General features: G+C 49.2%; 2 protein-coding genes across 3 annotated transcripts; one reads left to right on the top strand and one right to left on the bottom strand.

Moving 5' to 3' along the window:
* Nucleotides 1–2,414: 2,414 nt before the first annotated feature.
* SNX21 (sorting nexin family member 21) lies at nt 2,415–7,936 on the top strand. The gene is made up of 3 exons (XM_016204842.2): nt 2,415–2,706; nt 3,160–3,317; nt 6,627–7,936. The coding sequence occupies exons 1-3, from the start codon at nt 2,445–2,447 to the stop codon at nt 7,299–7,301; spliced, it is 1,095 nt and encodes a 364-aa protein (XP_016060328.2). The 5' UTR covers nt 2,415–2,444; the 3' UTR covers nt 7,302–7,936.
* Nucleotides 7,722–19,692, bottom strand: ACOT8 (acyl-CoA thioesterase 8). Of its 2 annotated transcripts, XM_016204841.2 has the most exons (6): nt 19,505–19,692; nt 18,075–18,211; nt 12,379–12,604; nt 10,065–10,222; nt 9,395–9,589; nt 7,722–7,967 (listed from the first exon to the last, which is right to left on the bottom strand). In XM_016204841.2, exons 1-6 carry the CDS (start codon nt 19,621–19,623, stop codon nt 7,849–7,851), a joined length of 954 nt encoding a protein of 317 aa, XP_016060327.1. In that variant the 5' UTR covers nt 19,624–19,692; the 3' UTR covers nt 7,722–7,848. The 2 variants fall into 2 exon arrangements, with proteins under 2 accessions (XP_016060327.1, XP_016060326.1); XM_016204840.2 differs by lacking the exon at nt 7,722–7,967 and having other exon boundaries at nt 8,429–9,589.
* Between the last annotated feature and the right edge of the window lie 12 nt (nt 19,693–19,704).

Raw genomic sequence — 19,704 nt, 5'->3', positions numbered from 1 at the left:
TCCTCCTCTACACCCAGGCCAAGGGAGTCCAAGGTGGTCTCCAGTGTTTTCTTCAATCATAGCACTGAGCATGCCACATAACCATGATCTGCTCTGAGTTCCACAGACCAGAGATAGTTTCCTGTTCACCATTGCAATCCCCAGCACCCAGCACTTGGCACTTAGCAAGTGTTCAATATTGTGTTCTTTGTAAGAATAACTGAACTGAATGGCATCTGGTTCAATATAAGGAGGAAGTTCTTTTTTTTTTTAATTTTTTTTTCTTTTTTTTAATATATCTTTATTGATTTCAGAGAGAGGAAAGGAGAGGGAGACAGAGATAGAAACATCAATGATGAGAGAGTCATTGATCGAGCCCGCAACCGGGGCATGTGCCCTGACTGGGAATTGAACCCCGATTGCCTGGATCCTAGGTCGATGCTCAACCACTGAGCCACGCCCGGCCGGGCAGGAGGAAGTTCTTAAGAGTCATGGTTGAAAATAACAGGAATGGGCAACCTCAGGAGGTAATGAGCTTCCTGTTACTGAATGCATACAAGCAAGAATTTGATGACCTTCTTTCAGAGGCTGTTGGAAGATATCCATACAGAGTCTAAGAGTAGTGGAGGATACAGGACATCGGGAGATCTCCTTGTTCTGGCCCTGTTTGTATGACCCAGGGAAAGCCCTTTCCCCTCAGTGAGCCTCAGACTACCCATCTGGAAAATGAAAGTACTAGTCCAGATTTTTGAGTGACCTTCCTGCTCTGACAAGCCATGTTTTTATGAACACCTGCTTTATATCCAGACTATAAAGCATATGCCAAGTACAAGTTAATATTCAGCCAACACTTGGCAAATGCATGAGTGTTGAATGAATGAATGAATGAATGAATGAAGTGTGCTTTTTTTGCCACAATACCCTGCTGGTAAGCTGAATAAAGACTACCTAGAGCTTTTAAATTATACAGTCAGGGCCTCAAATCTCAGCTCCTCTATTTCCTAGCTGTGTACTTTGGGAAAGTCAATTTGCCTCAGTTTCTTCATCTTGAAAATGGAACAGTATTGTCTAATAATAAACAACCCCCTCACCCAAGATGTTGTGAGGTGAGATATGACCTCATGTAAAGTGCCTAGAACAAGATGTACCACACAACAGAACCTCAAGAAAGGAGAGCCCTGCCCCTCTGCACATAGGGAGGGCAGAGTGTGTGTTTTCCACTCAAATCTATTTCCCTAGACCCTCTCTCCTGTGCCATTCAAAATGGGTAGGAACTACTGTCTGATTTTGTTTGATTGTATAACTAGCTATATCGGCCCTGTTAGGGACTGATACCTGGGTCTTCTGATAGGAAGCAATAATAAATTCTTCCCGCCCTGCTGCTGCCCTCTGGATAAGTGATAAAGCAGCCCTCCAGAGGAATTGCTGAGGCCACCCTGCTTGCTTCAAGGGAAGAACAGGATAGGGAACTCAAGAGACCTGGGCTGCGAAGCCCCACACTCAAAGCTCTTGGCAAGCTGTGTGACTTTGGGCAACTAACTCAGTCTCTGGGTCTCAGTTTTCCCCATTTGCCTACTTTCCATGTGTCAGGCTTACATGAGATTGTAAGACTGTTAACACTGCAGAAACAATCATGCAACTGATCATTTCGTCAGTCCCTGCTCTGTGCCAGCCACTGGGCTAGATAGGGTTCTTACAAGAGCTGCAAAATCAGTACTAGTATTAATTGTTCCTGTTTTGTATTTGAGAAAACCTAGGCTCAGCAAGGTCAGAGTCCAACCCAGGTCACGTGTCTTCTCTCGGCCTCGGTTATCTCACAGGAGAGATGGGCTTCCCGCTGCCAAACAATGACTGGAAAGTTAGAGAGGGAACTGGGGGCTAGCCTGGGACCAGCCTGGGTCTCCGAGAAGGGTGGCAGGACTCGCGGAGGGTGTGAGCGCGGCTGGACTGGGACGAGCCGGCCGGAGGCCTGGGCTCGCTTGGGCCTACCCAGGATTCCCAGTCTCTCCCGGAGCGCAGCGCTCGGGATTCCCGGGCGGCTCAGGGCAGCGGGCGGGGCCGGGGGCGGGGCGGCGGCAGGAAGCGACCGCGGCTCGGAGCAGCTCGGCCCGGCGGAGCCCGGCGGAGCCCCGCCGGCTTCAGTCAACCGCCGGAGGCGGCACCCGGACCCCTGAGGAGCGGCGCGCCCCTGAGTGCACCGCGGGGCTCAGGAGGCAGAGACGCGCCAGGGGGCGAAAGAGTCCTGGGGAGAGTCCCGGGTCCCCCCGGGGAGCGCGCGGCCCCCAGCGGCGCGGGTGAGGGGAGGACGACGCTAGGTGTCCCGGGCTCACGGGACCCCCACGGCAGGGGCGGGGCTCCGCCGCGCCCCTCCCTCCCCGGGCCTGGGCCCCGCCCCTCCGCGGGGGCCCGGGCGGCACTGCAGCCCCCGCCCGGGGCCCTCTGTCCCGCGCGCCCCCCAGGGTGCCATGGCCTCGCGGCTCCTGCACAGGCTGCGACACGCCCTGGCCGGCGAGGGCCCCGGGGAGGCGGCGAGCGGCCCCGAGGCCGAGCAGTTCCCGGAGAGCTCCGAGCTGGAGGACGACGACGCCGAGGGCCTGTCGTCCCGCCTCAGCGGCACCCTTAGCTTCACCAGCGCGGACGACGAGGACGACGAGGACGATGAGGACGCCGAGGCGGCCGGCCCGGACCCGCTGGCCCCTGCGGACGGGGCGTCGGGAGAAGACGCAGGCGAGTGCAGAGGCGGCGGCGGGAACCGGGGACTCGGTTAGGCCTCCGCCTCAGCGGCGTCCCGAGAGCGTGGGGGCCTCTGAGTTGATCTTGCCCAACTCAGAAATTTAGACACTACTTTAAGTGTCCCTGCCACCTCTAGGCTGTGTGACCTCGAGAAAGCCACACCACCTCTAAGAGCCAAGTTTTCTCTTGTGTCAAAAGTGGGAAATCGCCCCCATCTCATGGTTGTTGGGGGCATTAAATGTAGAGTCTGGGATACAAATGGTAATTAATGTGCTAGGGAATGTTTCGTGGGTGGAGATATTTGTTTCGCTCCTACTGTCTGCTGGCCCTCAATTTCCATTTATGACAAATGGGGATACAGCTATGTCACCTGTTGAGGGCATGGCACATGGTTTATGTCGACCCTGGCCCAGGCCAGTTGATGTGACTGGTCCTGTACTCATGCAGAACGGAACCCCTCACCTGACGGGCAGCGGAGCAGTCAGCTCCTGGCCCGGCAATTGCAGGATTTCTGGAAGAAGTCCCGGAACACCCTGGTACCCCAGCGGCTGCTCTTCGAGGTAACCAGTGCCAACGTGGTCAAGGACCCCCCCTCCAAGTACGTGGTGAGTGTGGGCCCAGGAACCCCTGGCTGTGAGTCTACACGTCTAGCTTAGAGAAAGTAGGGAAGATTTCTACTTCCTTTGGGGGAGGAGGGCTGGCTGTGTAGTTATAAATGGCTGCCCCCATTTTACAGATGGTGAAACTGAGGCCAGAAAGGGGATGTAACTTGAGCAAGTCCTCAGGCAAATGATAGCTTCTCTGAGACTGAGTAAAGATTATGGACCTGCTTCCTATCCTGGTTTGGAAAATAAGAGAACTGGTGTGTGTGTCCCCACTCACCTCACCCTCCCTCATCCCAGCCTTTTGCAAAATGTAGCAAGATGCAAGGTACACAGGAAAAAATATCTGGATCAGGCTTGAGACCCAAGTTGCATTGGTTAGTGGCTTTAAGGAAAAAAGGTTTTGGATGCAGAACTTGATTTAAACCCCGCCTGTTTGACATTTGTGAGTTGTGCAACCTTAATGACCCCGTTTTAGCTGAGCAATGGGGACAATGCAGAGAACTGACAGGATTTAAGTGAGACAGTGCACAGAAAGGCCTTAGCACTGCACCTAGCATTATGAAGTGCTTGAGAAACTGTATAATAAAATAAAAAGTAGCTATTTTTACTTAGCTTTGGATTGAAAATGTCTGGCATCTAGGGCCTGCTGTGGCCTTCTTACAACCCAGGGGAATCAATTCTCCAGCACCCATCCTGCATAGAATAATCTTGTCCTCAGGGCTCCGTTTAGGGGGTGGGGTGAAGAATAATATGGGGGAGGGCCTGGGAGTCCCTGTTTTCTTCTCTGTGGAAAGGAGAAACTGACATGGAAAATGAGGTCTGCCAGGTCCTGCTCCCCGCCAGGCCTGAAACCCAGCCTGACCTGGCTCCCTGCCTCTCACTTCCCGCCTCCTTACCACCCTCCTCCATTTCTGACTCAGCATGAAGGGGGCCTGGAGCCTTGTCCCACATCTGGGCCTCTCCACCCCTCTCTGCTTCTGTTAGTAAACAAGGGCTACACCCATGGGCAGACTGCTTCTGAGTAGGGATTGACTGTTAATCAAGTCTTAAGTGGCAAAAGTCCTGGCCAGGCATCATGCACAGGAAGGGGAGCCCAATGGATCAGTTCTCAAGCAGCAGCTAGGAACAAAGGAAGAATGGAGGTGACTCTGGGAGGAGAATGACAGGATAGAGCAGGATGGTCAAGTATGCACTGGTTGATGATGTCTGGGGAAACAAATCACTTCCTTTGTCCAGTGGGGACCCTAAATCCCAATTGAACTTCTCCTGGGGAAGCTAGAACACAGGCTTTGGAGTTAGGTCAGCCTGGGTTTGAGTCCCAGCTGGGCTATTTCCCAGCTGTGTGACTTAGGGGACATCTTTGAAGCCTCTGAGCCTGCTTCCTCGGGTCAGAGTGAGGACATTCTCCCTGCAGTGCTTTTGTGATGAAATGAAATAGTAGATGGAAAGTGCTTGGCAACAGTACGAGGCACAGGGTAGGTGCTCAGTTAATGGAGCTACTATCATTATTACCTATCTTGGCAGGACATTACAAGGATCAGATGAGATTATGGATATAAAATGGTTTGGTGCCAAAAAATTTAAAATAAATAAAAATAGCCCGGCCGGTGTGGCTCAGTGGTTGAGTGTATATCGAGGAACCAAGAGGTTACCAGTTCAGTTCCTGCTCAGGGCATATGCCCAGCTTGCGGGTTCGATCCCCAGTAGGGGACAATGCAGGAGGCAGCTGATGCATGATGTTTCTCTCTCATCGATGTTTCTATCTTTCTATCCCTTTCCCTTCCTCTGTCTCTAAAAGTCAATTAAAAATATATTTAAAAATAAAAGTAAGAGCCAGAGTAACATAAGGGGTCATTATAGACCAGTTCTTCCTGAAGTGTGTTCTACAGAAAATAGGTTTCCTGGAATGTTAATAACTGTTCCTTTAAATAAAAAAAATAGATTTTGCAGTCAGTGTGTTTTGAGAATGCAGAGTTGAAGAGTAAAATAAAGTTTCCTTACTGTTTGACTTTTTAATCCTTAATATTTAAAGTACACTGTGAATCTTCAAGAAAAGGATAGAGTAGGCAAACCTAATTGATCTAATAATACTGACAGTTTTACAGAACAAATTTGAGAGAAACATCTGGGTTTGGTGTTACTATGCCTTTAACATTAATGCTCGCTAATCCCTTTAAACCTGCTGGCTCAACATTCTTATAGATTAATCCATGTTTGGGTTCTCAGACCTGGGGGAAGTCTCATGGTGATCTCATTCAGTGTTTTTCCCCAAACATTGGTTATTTTAGTACCACCTTAACAATTCTTGTCCCATCTGAATGCTACTTTTACCATTCTCTGTTTAAAATAAATCTTTTTTTTCTTAAATAAGTTTAAAAGACAACTTTGTAGCACTACTGTATGTGGAAAGCCTCACTTGCCATAAAGAGAAAATATCCATAAAAATAAAAGCAGTGAAAAGGAAAGTGTCATTAAACCCTGCCTGGATGCTGTTGCCTGAAGGCCCTGACCAGAGATCCATTTTCTGGTTCTTTTCTAAAAATGGAGCTGAGAAGTGTTGAAGCACTATTTTAAAACCAAAGAACTTCTCAATTTGCAGTCAGAAAGAGTCACAGAGAATTAGGGGGGGAATCACCTCCTGCCTCTGATTCAGTGTTATTTACTCCAGCACATACCTCCTACATATCTCAGGACCAACATTTGTACACATCCCACACTTGACTAAACACTGACCTGGGCCAATGCATCATTCACTAGAGAAGAAAGCTGACTTGAGGGGGACTGCCTTGCCTGATGTCACACAGTGCGGGAGTAGCTTGAATCCAAGCCCAGTGTACTTTTCACAGTGATCATTCCTGGGTGTCTGAAGATCTTTCCTCCAGGTCTGGATTGGAAGAACCTGGCTAGGGATGTGGGAGCTCTGTGTTAGCTCCTAAAGTTTGGCTCAGAGGCCCAAGAAATTGGCCTGGGTTTCCACACACCCCTGGTTTTCCAAATGGGCTGTTAGAAGAGCTAACTGCCCTAATGGGAAGGGAGTACTTTCTGGAAGGGGCAAAAAGGCAGCAGCTCCAGGCACTGAAGCTCATCTTTGTCTTTCTTTCCTTGTGCTGTCTTGGGCCTGGGTCATTTCAGACAAGCCTCAGGTAAGACAGACTGGGCTCCCTAGCTGCTACCCCAGCAGCTCCCACCTTCCTGGCTCAGTCTCAGGGGTGAAGGGAAGCGGGGGAAACAGGACTGGAAGTGTGGGTGTGGGGAAGGAAGGGGCCCATGGACAATTTACACCTGCCCTGACCCCCACCCTCCCTGCAGCTCTACACCCTCGCCGTGATGGGGCCAGGGCAACCAGATCGCCAGCCAGCCCAGATCTCTCGCCGCTACTCAGACTTTGAGCGGTTGCACCGAAACCTGCAGCGGCAGTTCCGGGGCCCCATGGCTGCCATCTCCTTTCCCCGTAAGCGCCTGCGCCGGAATTTCACTGCAGAGACCATTGCCCGCCGCAGCCGGGCCTTCGAGCAGTTTTTGAGCCACCTGCAGGCAGTCCCTGAGCTGCGCCAGGCCCCAGACCTGCAGGACTTCTTCCTGCTGCCGGAGCTGAGGAGGGCACAGAGCCTCACCTGCACTGGCCTCTATCGTGAGGCTCTGGCGCTCTGGGCCAATGCCTGGCAGCTGCAGGCCCAGCTGGGCACCCCCTTGGGACCAGATCGCCCTCTGCTGACCCTGGCTGGGCTGGCTGTGTGCCACCAGGAGCTGGAGGACCCTGGGGAGGCTCGGGCATGCTGTGAGAGGGCCCTTCAGCTGCTGGGGGACAAGAGCCCCCACCCTTTGTTGGCACCCTTTCTGGAGGCCCATGTCCGGCTCTCCTGGCGCCTGGGTCTGGACAAACGCCAATCAGAGGCACGGCTCCAGGCCTTGCAGGAGGCAGGCCTGACCCCCACACCACCCCCCAGTCTCAAAGAATTACTTATCAAGGAGGTACTGGACTAATCTTGCCTAGACTTAAGGTCACCCTGGGGAGAGGCACTACCCCAGGATGGCAGCAGTGGGGGATTGATGAGGACCTGAACAGCAGTTGGGAGGCTTTAGGGGGTGCTGGGAACCCCTAGGAGTACCACAAAGAGTTTGTAGCAGACTGAGGAAACATGGTTCTTCTGTTAGGCTGGGCTCAGGAAAAGTTTTGGTTGGGGACGCCTGGGATGGTGCAGGGAGGAAGTCTGATGCACTCTCTTCAGCTTATGCACAGCTGGGGGCTGTACCCCAGGTCAGGGTCAGTGTTTCCCTTTCCTTGGGCCTCCAAGTCAGTGAAGCAGCCTGGTGGAAGGGCCAGGGACTCCGCCTCTGGAGTCTTGGAGTTGATGGCTGGAGGGAGGGCTGCAGTTCTGGCCCAGGGAATTAAAGGCCAGCAGCTCCAGTGGTATCAGTCTTTTTATTGGATGTGAGGGACAGAAGGCCCAGCCCTCAACTGTAACTCCTGCCTCAGAAGTGGGGGGAGAATGGAGATTCTTGAAGCCCCAGGCCAAGTTGGTACCTCTGGCTACAGCTTGCTCTTTGAGACCTGGGGCTTCACTCGGATCACGCCCTCCTGGGCACAGGATACAGCCAGGACCCCGTCCCGACGCCACAGCTGCCCACGGACCAGCCCCCGGGAGCCACCTGTGGGCGAGGAGAAGGGTAAGAACAGCCTTCTTTCTTCAGCACAGCCAAACAGGCTTCTTGAAAAGGGTGCAGTCCAGATTGGGCTGCCCCATACAAGGGCACACTGAGTGCTGTGCCCCTTTATGAGCCTAGTGTGCTCAGTCATGGGGGGGCATGTAACTCCTCTCATGGGAACCCCACTTGACAATTTAAAAGCACTTTCACATATCCTCTGCTTTCTCAAAAATCACAGAGGGGGAGTTCTGAGAACGGTCTTGGTCAGTAGCATGGTTAAGCAGATCCACCCCACTTCTGGCCACCTGTGTTAGGAAACCCATCAATTCCCTTTGTAATAAATCAAATCAGTCCCTCCAGGCTGGTATTATATGAAAAAAAAACACCCCCACCCCCAAGGGGACAAAGGGGCTCAGGAGAGAGGACCTAGGGCCATGAGGTTTGGCCACCCCTCCCTCCCTCCCCACCTGCAGATTTTCTCTCCCTTGCTAGCCTTGGGCCTGAGTTTGGTGTTCATGAAGGGAGCTGGTGGTTTCCCTTCCACGTAGTACACAGCTCACTTAGTCCTCACAGCAGCCAAGTGAAGCAGGGCTTGTCCCCTTTTCCAGATGATGAGCCTGAAGTTAAGAGAGGCTCAGGAACTTGGCCTTAAGAATCAGGCCAAACCCAAACCCAAGTATCCTAACTTCAAGGTTATTGATCCTGTGTTGTGATGCTATTGTACTTGACAGTCCCTCTTCCCTGATTATAAAGAGTCCCTTAACTTTTGTCCCTGTTTTACAAAGCATTCTTCATTTAAAAAGTACTTCTTGGAAAGGAACCCAAGGCTCTGACACTAGACACTGATGAACAAGTCTGGGTTTCTGTACGTCTCTGATGAGGAGTGTCCAAGTAGAGGGGCCCTTAGAAACTGTTGAGTGTCCTGAGCCCCAACCAGGTTATTTGGCAGAATCACGTAGGGAGCTTCTTAAAAATAGTTTCCTGGACCTCTTCCAAGACCTGCAGAGTCAGAATCTTAGAATCTATTTTGAAAAAGCTCCCCCAAGTAGTGGTCTGATGGGCCACCAGGTTTGAATACTACTACTCCAATACAACTATTTACTTAAGTGGAGAAACTGAGGCTCAGGGAGGAGATGAGACTTGCCCAGGATCATACAGAGAATCTAAAGTGGTTCTAGGACTAGAACAGGGGTCTCTGAGATAAAGTGAATCATATTCCCAACATATTACAGAAATTAAGAGCTAAGCACATGTCCCGTCCTCTAGCCTCACCTTGTCATTTTGATGACAAGGATGCCAAAACCTGGTGGGGCAGAAGAGGAAGTGACCTGTGCAGTGCCTCATAGGATGTAGGTGGGGAACAGCATGACCCAAGAACACAGGCTCCCTGCCACCCCAAGTGCCCTTGTCCCATGTGGCCCCACACTCACCAGCCCAGGGGCTCTCGCACTCATAGAGCATCCAGTGGTCAGCTCGGAAGGGGGCGTGGAACCACATGGAGTGGTCCAAGGAGACCATGAAGTGCACCTTATGCTTCCAGTGGTGGGGCAGCAGTGCTGTGCCCAGGAAGGCATAGTCCGAGATATAGGCAGCCACACAGCAGTGCATCTTCATGTCGCCCTCCCCTGAAATAGGTCCCGACCCCATCAGCCCTGAGCTTCTGGCCTTTATAGCTCAGGACCTGCAGGGAGGTGGGGGAGAAAGGGGCTGCCGTGCACAGACATGCAGACTGTTCACTGCACAAGGGAACATGGCCCAGGGTGTATGTGTGATGGGGGAGAGGGAGGCGGGGATGGAGCCTTCACTCCCCAAATCTCCCACACAGACACCTTATGGTTAGCAGTGGACCTGGAGAAGAATCTCAACAAGGTGCCTGCCTTCCCCAGAAAGGGCCTATGTTAGGATTACAGTCACCTCCTATTCTCCCCATGCAAAGGCCTGGTAGGGCCCTGGGGAGAAGCTGAGCCAACTTCCCCATCACGGGGATGAGGAAACAGACCCAGAGAGGGGAAGTAACACGTCCAAGGCCACACAGGGCAAATGAGGTGCAGGCCTAGACCCCTGGAGAATGTTTTCTTTCAGCTCAGGGGGTCCTCTTACCAATATGGCCCCGCGCTCGCACCCAGAACATCTGTTTGGGCACCATGTTCTGCAGCTGGTTCAGGGTGGGTGGATTTACCAGCTTGATCTCAATGGGCACATCCTGGGCAGCAATTCGGTTCAGGCCCACTCGGTACTTCTCTTGGAGGTTAGGGTCCCTGAAAATAAAGGGAAGAGGGACTGGGGGAGACCCAGGGAGGGGGGAACCTGTCTTCTGAACTGCTTCTTCTGACCTCCCTCATTCCTCCAGAGGGAGTGCAGACTTAGCCTGAAAGTTCCCCTCTCCTCTGGCAGGCAGGAGCATCAAGTGTCTGAAGCCGTTCTTTGCCTCTTATGAGCCATGTGGCCTTGTTCAAGTTAGTAATCTCTCAGCCTATTTTCCCATCTGCAAAATGTGGATAATGACAGTAACCTACCTGATAATAAACATTGTGGAGAAGATGAGATGATGCATTTGGGCCAACACATCATAGCCGTGAGGAGCACCTCCAATACGCACCGTTCTAAGCATTTCACCCACATTGACCCATTCCTCACAACCCTGTGAGACAGCTGCAGTGTCGCTCCCCAGTGATACATGAAATAAGCACAGAATCCAAGAAGCTCACTCAGGAAGTAAAGGCAGGGTTTGGACCCAGGCAGCCTGGCTCTATGGTTCACATTCTTAACCGCTTCACTATTCCAAACACTCAGGAACCAGGCTGAGTTACCTAACCCTAAGCAATTGGGAACACTGTGTCCCCTGGGAGAAGAGCCCATTTCCAGGGAAGCCCCTTCACCACCGTAACAACCACCCCTACTGCGCACTGGGATTTCTGTTTGCATCCCTATCTCAAGCACTGTCCAAAGGACCTTTAGGGTTGATGGAATGTTCTGTGTCTGCACTGACCACTGTGGGACCACTAGCCACATGTAGCTAGTGAGTGCTTGAAATGTGGTTAGTGTGACTGAGGAACAGAACTATTATTCTATCTAATGATGGTTAATTTAATCCTATGTGGCTAGTGGCTTCCTTATTGGACAGCACAGCTCTAGATTTAGGGACCTTTAAGAACAATGTCCTCCTTTCATTTCAGCAAACATTTTTGAGCTCGGACCACAAACCAGGCTCCGAGCTTATTCCTCTCAGTCAACAGTGTATAACTACAATTTGCTACACTCACTAAGTGCCTTATTATTTCTTACCTCATTTAATCCTCACAGCAGCCTTATAAGGTAGGAATTATGATTAACACCATGTTGCAACTGTGAGGGCACAGCCTCAGAGTGGGAAAGCAACTTGCCCAAACTTGCACAGCTAGCAGAGACAGAGTCTAGATTTGAACCTAGACTTCTCCCAGGTTCAAACCCCCATCTGCCCCATCACACCTTGCTGCCTCCCCAGCATGCAGCACAAGACAAAGACATTCTCCTCCGATACAGCTGTGAAGTAGGGCACGGCAGAAACAAACATTTTTTAGATGAAGCAGGGTTCTGAGAGGCTGGGGAACTGGGCAAAGTCACAGAGCAAATGGGTACTAATAGAGGACAGCCCTGGCCAAAATCCATGTGTCTGTCCTGTGTTGGAGCCCAGAGCTCTTTCCCTTGCCGCAGCATTTTCCCAACTTTATCAACTGTGATCCAAGTAAGAAATATGTTTTACCAGGTGACATTTCAAATATTTAACACACGCTAAGGCAAAGGCAGCAGGAACCTTCACCCTGCCAGGCATTAACTCTTAGACGGCTGGATCATGTGACCTTGAAGGGTGGAGGGCTGTCACTCAGGGACTGGGGAGGTATTTACCAAGTAGTTATAGAATTATTTTGATATTTTAACAACCAGTAAAACTATACTGTACCTGCACTGGCTGAATCATAAGCCCTGCATTTTACATCATGACCCAGTACACTTATACATGCCCACACACACAACTGAAACTAAACTATTACAAAAGGATTCTTATCCTTACTTACTACATACAGTACACTCCAGTACCTTCTTTTCTAGTCTATATTTTTAAACGGTCAAGATGCACTAAAGCAAGGGTGGGGAACCTTTTTTCTGCTAATGGCCATTTGGATATTTATAAAGTAGTTCGAGGGCGATACAAAATCATCAACTTAAAAATTAGCTATGAAAAAGGCTCCTAGATTTATTTGAATTTCGCATCCCACCTGCAGTTGCCTTGGCAGGGCCAGACCAAATGATTTCACGGGCCATTATACGGCTCTTGAGCTGGACGTTCCCCACCCCTGCATTAAAGGATTCCATGACCCATGAACGGGAGGCAACTGCAGTCTGAACATTGTCCTGGAGCCTCCAGGTATCTCACCTTAAATACTGGTCAATGAGGGTCTCGTAGTCAAGCAGCTCTTCCGGTGGGGGGACAGTGGGCATGGAGAACTGGTGCTGTATGGGGCTGGGCTGGGCCTGCTGGAAGGAGGCCTGACAGATGAAGATGGGCCTGCCATGCTGCACAGCCTTCACAGAACGCACCGAGAAGCTTGCCCCTGTTCGCGTCCGCTCTACCTGGTACAAAACTGGCACCTTCGGGTCTCCTGCAGGGGGCACAAGGGACACGGTGAGCCCAAGTGAGCCCCACAGGCCCTGCCATCACAATGGCTGGACAGGTACCTCTGCTACTCGTTCTCCATTCCTTTTCTGCTTGGCAGCTACTGAGGCAGGCTAAGGCCCATGTACTGCAGATACTGATAGAACACCAAGCCCTGTCATGGAGATGCTCCCAGTGCAAGTGGAACTCTTCTTTCTCAACAGCACAGAATAGAAGGGACATTCACAGATTCCCTCATTCAAATACCAGCTCATTAGCTGTGACTTGGGAAAGTTACTTAACTACTGAGTAGTTTACCCATCTACAAAATGAGGATCATCATAGTGCTCATACCTCTCAGGATTTTAATGAGTGAGTTCATAACTGTAAAGTGGTTAGAATAATATCTGGCACACAGTAAGTGCTCTATAAGTGTTTGTTAAATATAATAAACACTCCCAGCTTTTGTCTTGTTCCATCTGTGACTGGGATCTTGTCATGAGTCCAGTACCATTTTTCTACATCAGGGTCAGCAAATCTGGCCTTCTGCCTGTTTACTTTTTTGTTATTTTTCTTCTTTTCCTTTCCTTCCCTTCTTCCTTGAACAAGCAAAGGCTATTTATTCAGAGTTTAGTATCGTAAAGGAGTCAGCCACCATCACTTATGTTTGGCAGAGACTCAAACAGGCAGAGGAGTGAGAAAGCTTTCTTATGAAAAACGGTATCCCCTGATTGGAGGCTGTTGGCACGGGGAAACTGTAGGCAGGCTAAGTAGCAGCAGGGCACCTATGCGATTGGTTAGGGGTGCATGACTGGCTTTCTGCAGTTGGTCCTAAGTTGGAAGGATAGGCAAAAATTAGGGAAACTGGCCCTAGCTGGTTTGGCTCAGTGGATAGAGCGTTGGACCGTGGACTGAAGCGTCCAGGGTTCAATTCCAGCCAAGGGCATGTACCTTGGTTGCAGGCTTGATCCCTGGCCCTGGTCAGGGTGAGTGCAGGAGGCAATCAATCAATGTGTCTCTCTCACATTGATGTTTCTCTCTCTCTCTCTCTCTCACATTGATGTTTCTCTCTCTTCTCTCTTTCTCTCCCCTCCTTCCGCTCTCTCTGAAAAGCAATGAAAAAAAATATTCTCTGGTGAGGATTAAAAAAAAAAAATTAGGGAAACTGTCAGTTATTAATGAAGTCCTGGCTGTTTGGGGCTGATATGACAGTCACTGTGGTTTGGCTTCCTGAGCTGGTTGCTAGAAATGGTGGTCTGACTTCCTACAAACCTGACATATAGACAGTAGGTTTGCTTCCTGTGCTTGTTGATACCGAATTGTGGATCCGAATTCTATTTTTACATATGGTCTGGCCATTGTCTGTTTGAATATCCATTCTCTCTCAGGAAAAGCCTGCTGTCAGTCAGTTACTACATCCTTGATGCAAATGGCAGTCACTTGGCCCTTCTTCAGGCCTTCACTATCAGCTCTCAAACAGCAGATCAGGGGGGCTTTTAGGGGGAGAGAGTCTCCCTGGAGTCCCTGAAGTCCTCTACTGTCTCACTGAGCCAGGCCAACCTTGGAGAACCCTGACCTTGGACAGTCCTGACAACTAGGCAACTAGACATCTTGAAAGAAGCAGGTCTAGAGAAGAGCTGCTTCTTCCACCCCAACTCAAATGGGGAGCCAACCAGGTACCACGGGCTCATTCAACAGTAATAAGCATCACTGTGGAGCTCTGAAGCGCAGCTGGTTTGCCAGTGGTCTGATATCTGGCATTGCCAAAGGGGCCCTGCTATCAGAATGGGGACACCTCACGGTCAAAGGCCTTTGAGAAGGGTTTCCCAAGAGTCCTGACACAGGAGATAGCTACATGCGCAGTCTAATTTCAGGGCTAGAAAGGAATTCTCACTCCCCTACCAATGAACTTACAATAAAAATAAAAATAATAAATAGCTTTCATCCAATCCTTGAGCTAATGCAGTACTTTTAGTTACTAGTGAGTGATTTACCTTTCAGTATGAATGAGTTCCAGACCTATTCTTGGAAATTTTTGCTGGAACAGAGCTGGTAGGCTCTGGAGTAGTATATTGAAGGAAGGGAGCTAATGACTATGGAGTGAGTGCTGGCTTCCAGGCAGCATTAGATACTAAGGTATCTTTTCTCAGGTTGGTCTCACAATCACTATGCAGAGTGGGTCTTATTCCCATTGTATGGATGAAGAAACTGATGCCATAAGTAACATTTTCTGGAATACAGCCAAGCCCATTTGTGTATACCTATCTATTGTTGCTTTTGCTGGCATAACCTAAAATATTTACTATCTGGCCCAGAATGTTTGCTGACTCCTACTCTAGATTCTCCAAGCTCTCAACCTATACCACATCAGTGACTTCCATACTACATCCTTCTACTTCTCTAGAGAAATACTTTTAACAAAACAAAAACACAAACAAAACTAACATTCTAACCTGGGCTTTTAGAAAAAGAATTGATACGATAAATGGCCAAGGACCAACACCCCTCCCCAGCATCTTTTAATTAAAAATATCATTGGAGCCCTGGCTGGTTTGGCTCAGTAGTTAGAGCATCAGCCCACAGACCCAAGGGTTGTGGGTTCGATCCCTGGCCCAAGTCAGAATGGGTGCAGGAGGCAACCAGTTGATGTCTGTCTGTCTGTCTGTCTCTCTCTCTCTCCCTCCTTCCTCCCCCCTCACTTCCATTTTCTCTGTAAATCAATGAAAAAAATATATACTTGGGTGAGGATTAACATCATATACACACACACACACACACACACACACACACATCATTGGAACATCATCATTGGTTATAATATTTAATGTACCCAGGAGAGGGTCACATTACAAATTGGTGTCAAAAAGTAAAAATAAAAATGGAGATGCTTTAAAATGAGGCTGGAGCTGCCATCCCAGGGGAACTACCTTGCACTTCATATGTCCCAAAGCTCTGGAATGTTGAAACAGGGCAAAATAACCTTTGGACTTGGCCTAAAGCAATCTCGTGCCCCAATAAACTGTTTGCAAATATAACAAGAAAGCAGAGATGATGACTACCAGACTGAGGACTACTGGACAGAAAATTAAAAACGTTTAGAATTAACATTACTATGTTACCTGCACCAATAGGAATGCCTTCCTTCTATTGATATAACTGTTCCCCTTCCCTTTCTTATCAATTCCCCTTGCCTTTGTCTCCTAATTGGAACACTATTTGGGCTTCTGCCTCAATCAGTACTTCTGGAATAGCTTTTCTTTTGATCTCAAAGAAATGCTTGTTGCCTCTTACTTTGAAAGGCCTTTTTATTTTTAGGTTAACAGTAGTAAGAGAGCTTCCCTTTCTACCCTAGTGCCAGGAAGCTCAGAACTAAACTTTTGTATAAAACTGCAACAATATGCCTTAGCCTTGTTTTGTTTTGTTTTTCACATAATCATTCCCCCAAATCCCCTTTACTACTAGCCTCCTCCCCTTGACTTCTATTGTAATAGTCCTAAAATAGCTCCCAATTATGTTAAGCTGTACTGAAGACATAACAAATTGATGATTATTTTGAAACACTAACATGGGCATGGTTCATTTCATGCTGTCCCTGGATGGAGAATTTCCAAAGAAGATGATCCTTCCCCCAGAACCTGGGATGGACACCCTGGCAGCTCTCCCATGGTTTGGAATTATCTCCCAAGAGTAAAACAGAAAATCACAGGAGGGAAGAGTGTGGAGCTTGGAGTCACACAAATTCAGGTTCAAATCTTCGCTCTGCCACCCTAAGCACTTCAAGAGCTGGTTACCTAACCTCCCTGAGTCCCAGTTTCCTTAGAGAATGATGGCAGGAATCCCCACCCCTTGTGTTTACTTTGAGGACTAAACAAGATAACATATTTCGCTGTGTTCTGTATCATGCAAATTTTAATTGTTCCCATAAGCTCATCATCAAAAAATAATGTTATTTATGGAAAACCAGCAACGTGCCAGGTTCTGCTCTAGATACATTAGCTGCAAAGACTCAGAATTCTTTTAGAATGAAGAAACCGACAAGCCCAGCCGGTGGCCAGCGTGGCTCAGCAGTTGAGCATCGACCTATGTATGATCCAGGAGGTCCCAGTTTGATTCCTGGTAACAGCACATGCCCGGGTTGTGGGCTAGATCCCCAGCAAGGGGCATGCAGGAGGCAAACGACCAATGGCTCTCTCTTATCACTGATTTTTCTATCTCTCTCTCTTTCTCCCTTCCTCCCCCGAAATAAAAATATATTAAAAAAAAAAAAAAACCAACAAAGTAATGCCCCCACCCCCTCAAAACAAAACAAAACAAAACAAAACACAAAATTATCTCACTATGCTAGAAGGATTACAATATCAAAAGGCCAGCACTTTTGGAGTTTGCAACCAAATTGAAGAAATAGAGGACACTTTTGCTCCCAATTGGCCTAAATGTAAGAATGTAGGGTAAGTATTCAAATACTTCATAGCAATGACTGTCAGGGAGAGTACAGAAATAAAAGGATGGGGAGTGGGCATGAGGATGTACTATGAAAAAGTATATATATTTACTACTATAACTATTTTATATTTGTAAAATGAAGGGGAAAACCCCACTATTGTTTTCATAATATGAATCGCATATTGTTAAGTTCCATATGTTCTCAGCTGATGGGACTATGAAGAAGACATATATGCACAACCCAAGGACATGGACAATGGTGGGGAGAGGGACTGGGGAGACGGATGGGACAGGGTGGAATGGGTCATTGGGGAGAAAAAGGGACATCTGTAATATTTTAAACAAAAATAAAATTAAAAGAAAACAATGACTCTTAAAATTGGGGACATCTGCCTTAGGAGTGAGGGGAAGGGAGGGAAAGCAAGTGAGATTTTTGTTTCTCAAAAGAGAGCATGGGTTCTAAAAGATTACTCTCTTGCTCCTTTAAGCTGCAAGCAACTGTAGAGATCTTCTCGATAAAACACCTAGTCCTACCACCCTCCTCCATTTTTCAGATGTGATGAACAAACCAAGCCTCAGGGAGGGGAGTAACCTCGCTCAAGGTGGCATGGCCAATTAGTACTAAAACTAGACCCATTGTCTCTTGATTCCCAGGCTGGTGCTCTCCCTTCTTCAATCCAAGTTGCCTACCTCCGAACTCCTAGCAAAGGTTCCAGTACTGCTGTGAGGATTCCAGCAAAGTATTTGGCACAAGAAGGTGTGTAAAGAATGAAGAACAAAAGACCCATGAGGAGCAGTTAAGCCAGTGTTGTGTCTTTCGGGGCCAGATAACAAGCACCTAGGTGTCAGGTCTAAGGCTCTTCTTGGTCCCACCCAGGCTTTGTTCCTCTCCAGGCTCCCGGGTGGGTGGAGATCAACTAACTCTCTCCCTCCCCCACTGCTTCCTCTCTCTCCTAAGTCAGCCCCCCAAGGCCAGGAAGAAGTGGCTGCTGGGCCACCAGGGCTGGGTTGGGGGCAGGGAGGGGGTGGCTTACCTGCCCCTACAAAATAGCAGTGCAGGGAGTGCACTTGAACGTCTTCACTCACAGACTTGGCTGCAGCCACCAGGGCCTGTCCCATGATCTGACCCCCAAACAGCCGCTTGGTTGTAGGTATCCAGTAATGCCTTCCTCTGTGGGGAGAAACGGAAAGCAGGGAAGACTTCTAGGTTGGGTGGAATCCTACAACAATTAATGAGCTTCTAGTGCAGATCTCTTAACTTTATTGGAGTTTGGGATCCTTTTGAGAATCTGGTGAAAGCCCTGGTCCCTTTCCCCAGACAAGTATTCTTACATCATTCTACACTACAGCATACATCTTCAAGGCTTTTGGGATTGCATAAGCTTTCTATGGACTTTGGTTTAAGGAACCAACCCCCATATTTTATACTAAGAGAACAGGAATCAGAGAGGGAAGGTGACTTTAGCAAGGACACACAGCTTAAATATTGCTAATCCTTAACAGTATCTAGGTCTTTGGGACCCCCCAGTCTAGTATTTCTTCCACTGCCCATACCAGGGTAAGGCAGAAGCCTCTCAAGGCCTTGAGTGGATTAAGATGAACCCCAAGAGCTAGGGTGGACTGTATCAAGGCCTGCCACTTACACCCCTCAACTTTGACACCCAAGAACTAGATTTAGAGCTCAAAGGGCCCTCAGACTTCAAGTTTAACCCCTTCAGTGTGCAGATGAGAAAACTGAGAGCCCAGAGGTGAAAAGGGATGGCCGAGTACATGAACCTAGTAAAGGGTTTGGGTCTCTGGCTTTCCAAGACCCAACCCAAGCTTAGCATTTTTATATAATGCCTTGTAAATAGCCCTCTAGGAAGTTATCTGTGATTCCTTAAGTAGAAGGAAGAGAAGTTAACACCCAAAATAGCTCCCAATAAGGCAGTAGAAGCCTTGGAGGCGCAAACTGTTAAATCTCCAGCTGCAATCAAGAATTTAAGTGGCATGGGAAATGAAAATGGCTCAGGCCTGATTGAGTACGGAGCTATCACACCTCAACAAGTAGTGATGGGGATGGGGTATGTAAGAGTAAAGGAATAGTGAGTATGAAAGGAGCTGAGGATAAATTTTAAACCTGATTAGCTGTGTGCCCTTGGATTAATCGCAGCCCTCTTTAGGCTGGTTCCCAGAGACACAGGAAGGTGCTGAGAAGGATATCTCAGGTCGCCACTTTATTTGCCCAGACAGCCTGGGCCTCCTAGGGGTGGGGCTGCGCAGACCCGGCGTGGCGAGGAAGTAAGCCGGGCAGCGACCGCAGCTCTGTCACGAACAAGTTCTCTCCGAACGGCGGCAGAGCCTGCATCCCGCGCAGTGCCCACCCTCTTCCAGGGGACTATGAGCAGAAGGCTACAGGGTAGCGGCAGTCGAGATCAGGAGCCTGTGTCCCAATGCGGGATGCAGGCCAGATGTGGCAGGCTACCTGAAGAGATCTTCGTCCAGCGGCTCTAGGCTGAGCACGCTGGTGACCAGGACGCTGCGGAGGCCCCCGGGGGGATCGCCGCCGCCCTGATCATCCTCCGGGGCCTGCGGGGACGACATGTCGATCCCTTGCTGCCGACCCGAGACACCGCGCTGACTCGGACGCGCGGAGACGCGCGCAGAACTCGCAGATTCCCGCAG

The sequence above is a fragment of the Miniopterus natalensis genome, chromosome 7, assembly GCF_054644295.1.
Source record: "Miniopterus natalensis isolate mMinNat1 chromosome 7, mMinNat1.hap1, whole genome shotgun sequence".
NCBI classification, from domain to species: domain Eukaryota; kingdom Metazoa; phylum Chordata; class Mammalia; order Chiroptera; family Miniopteridae; genus Miniopterus; species Miniopterus natalensis.
The sequence above is the reverse complement of the archived record's forward strand: the minus strand, read 5'-3'. Positions and strand labels throughout refer to the sequence as shown.

Excerpts from the sequence above, each read along its gene's own strand:
- SNX21 (XM_016204842.2), top strand. The coding sequence starts at position 2,445 with ATGGCCTCGCGGCTCCTGCACAGGCTGCGACACGCCCTGGCCGGCGAG. Across the intron at positions 2,707-3,159 it reads GGCGTCGGGAGAAGACGCAG|AACGGAACCCCTCACCTGAC; the intron begins GCGAGTGCAGAG and ends GTACTCATGCAG. Across the intron at positions 3,318-6,626 it reads ACCCCCCCTCCAAGTACGTG|CTCTACACCCTCGCCGTGAT; the intron begins GTGAGTGTGGGC and ends CCCTCCCTGCAG.
- ACOT8 (XM_016204840.2), bottom strand. The coding sequence starts at position 19,623 with ATGTCGTCCCCGCAGGCCCCGGAGGATGATCAGGGCGGCGGCGATCCC. Across the intron at positions 12,605-18,074 it reads CTGCTATTTTGTAGGGGCAG|GAGACCCGAAGGTGCCAGTT; the intron begins GTAAGCCACCCC and ends TGCCCCCTGCAG. Across the intron at positions 9,590-10,064 it reads GCGAGCGCGGGGCCATATTG|GGGAGGGCGACATGAAGATG; the intron begins GTAAGAGGACCC and ends GACCTATTTCAG.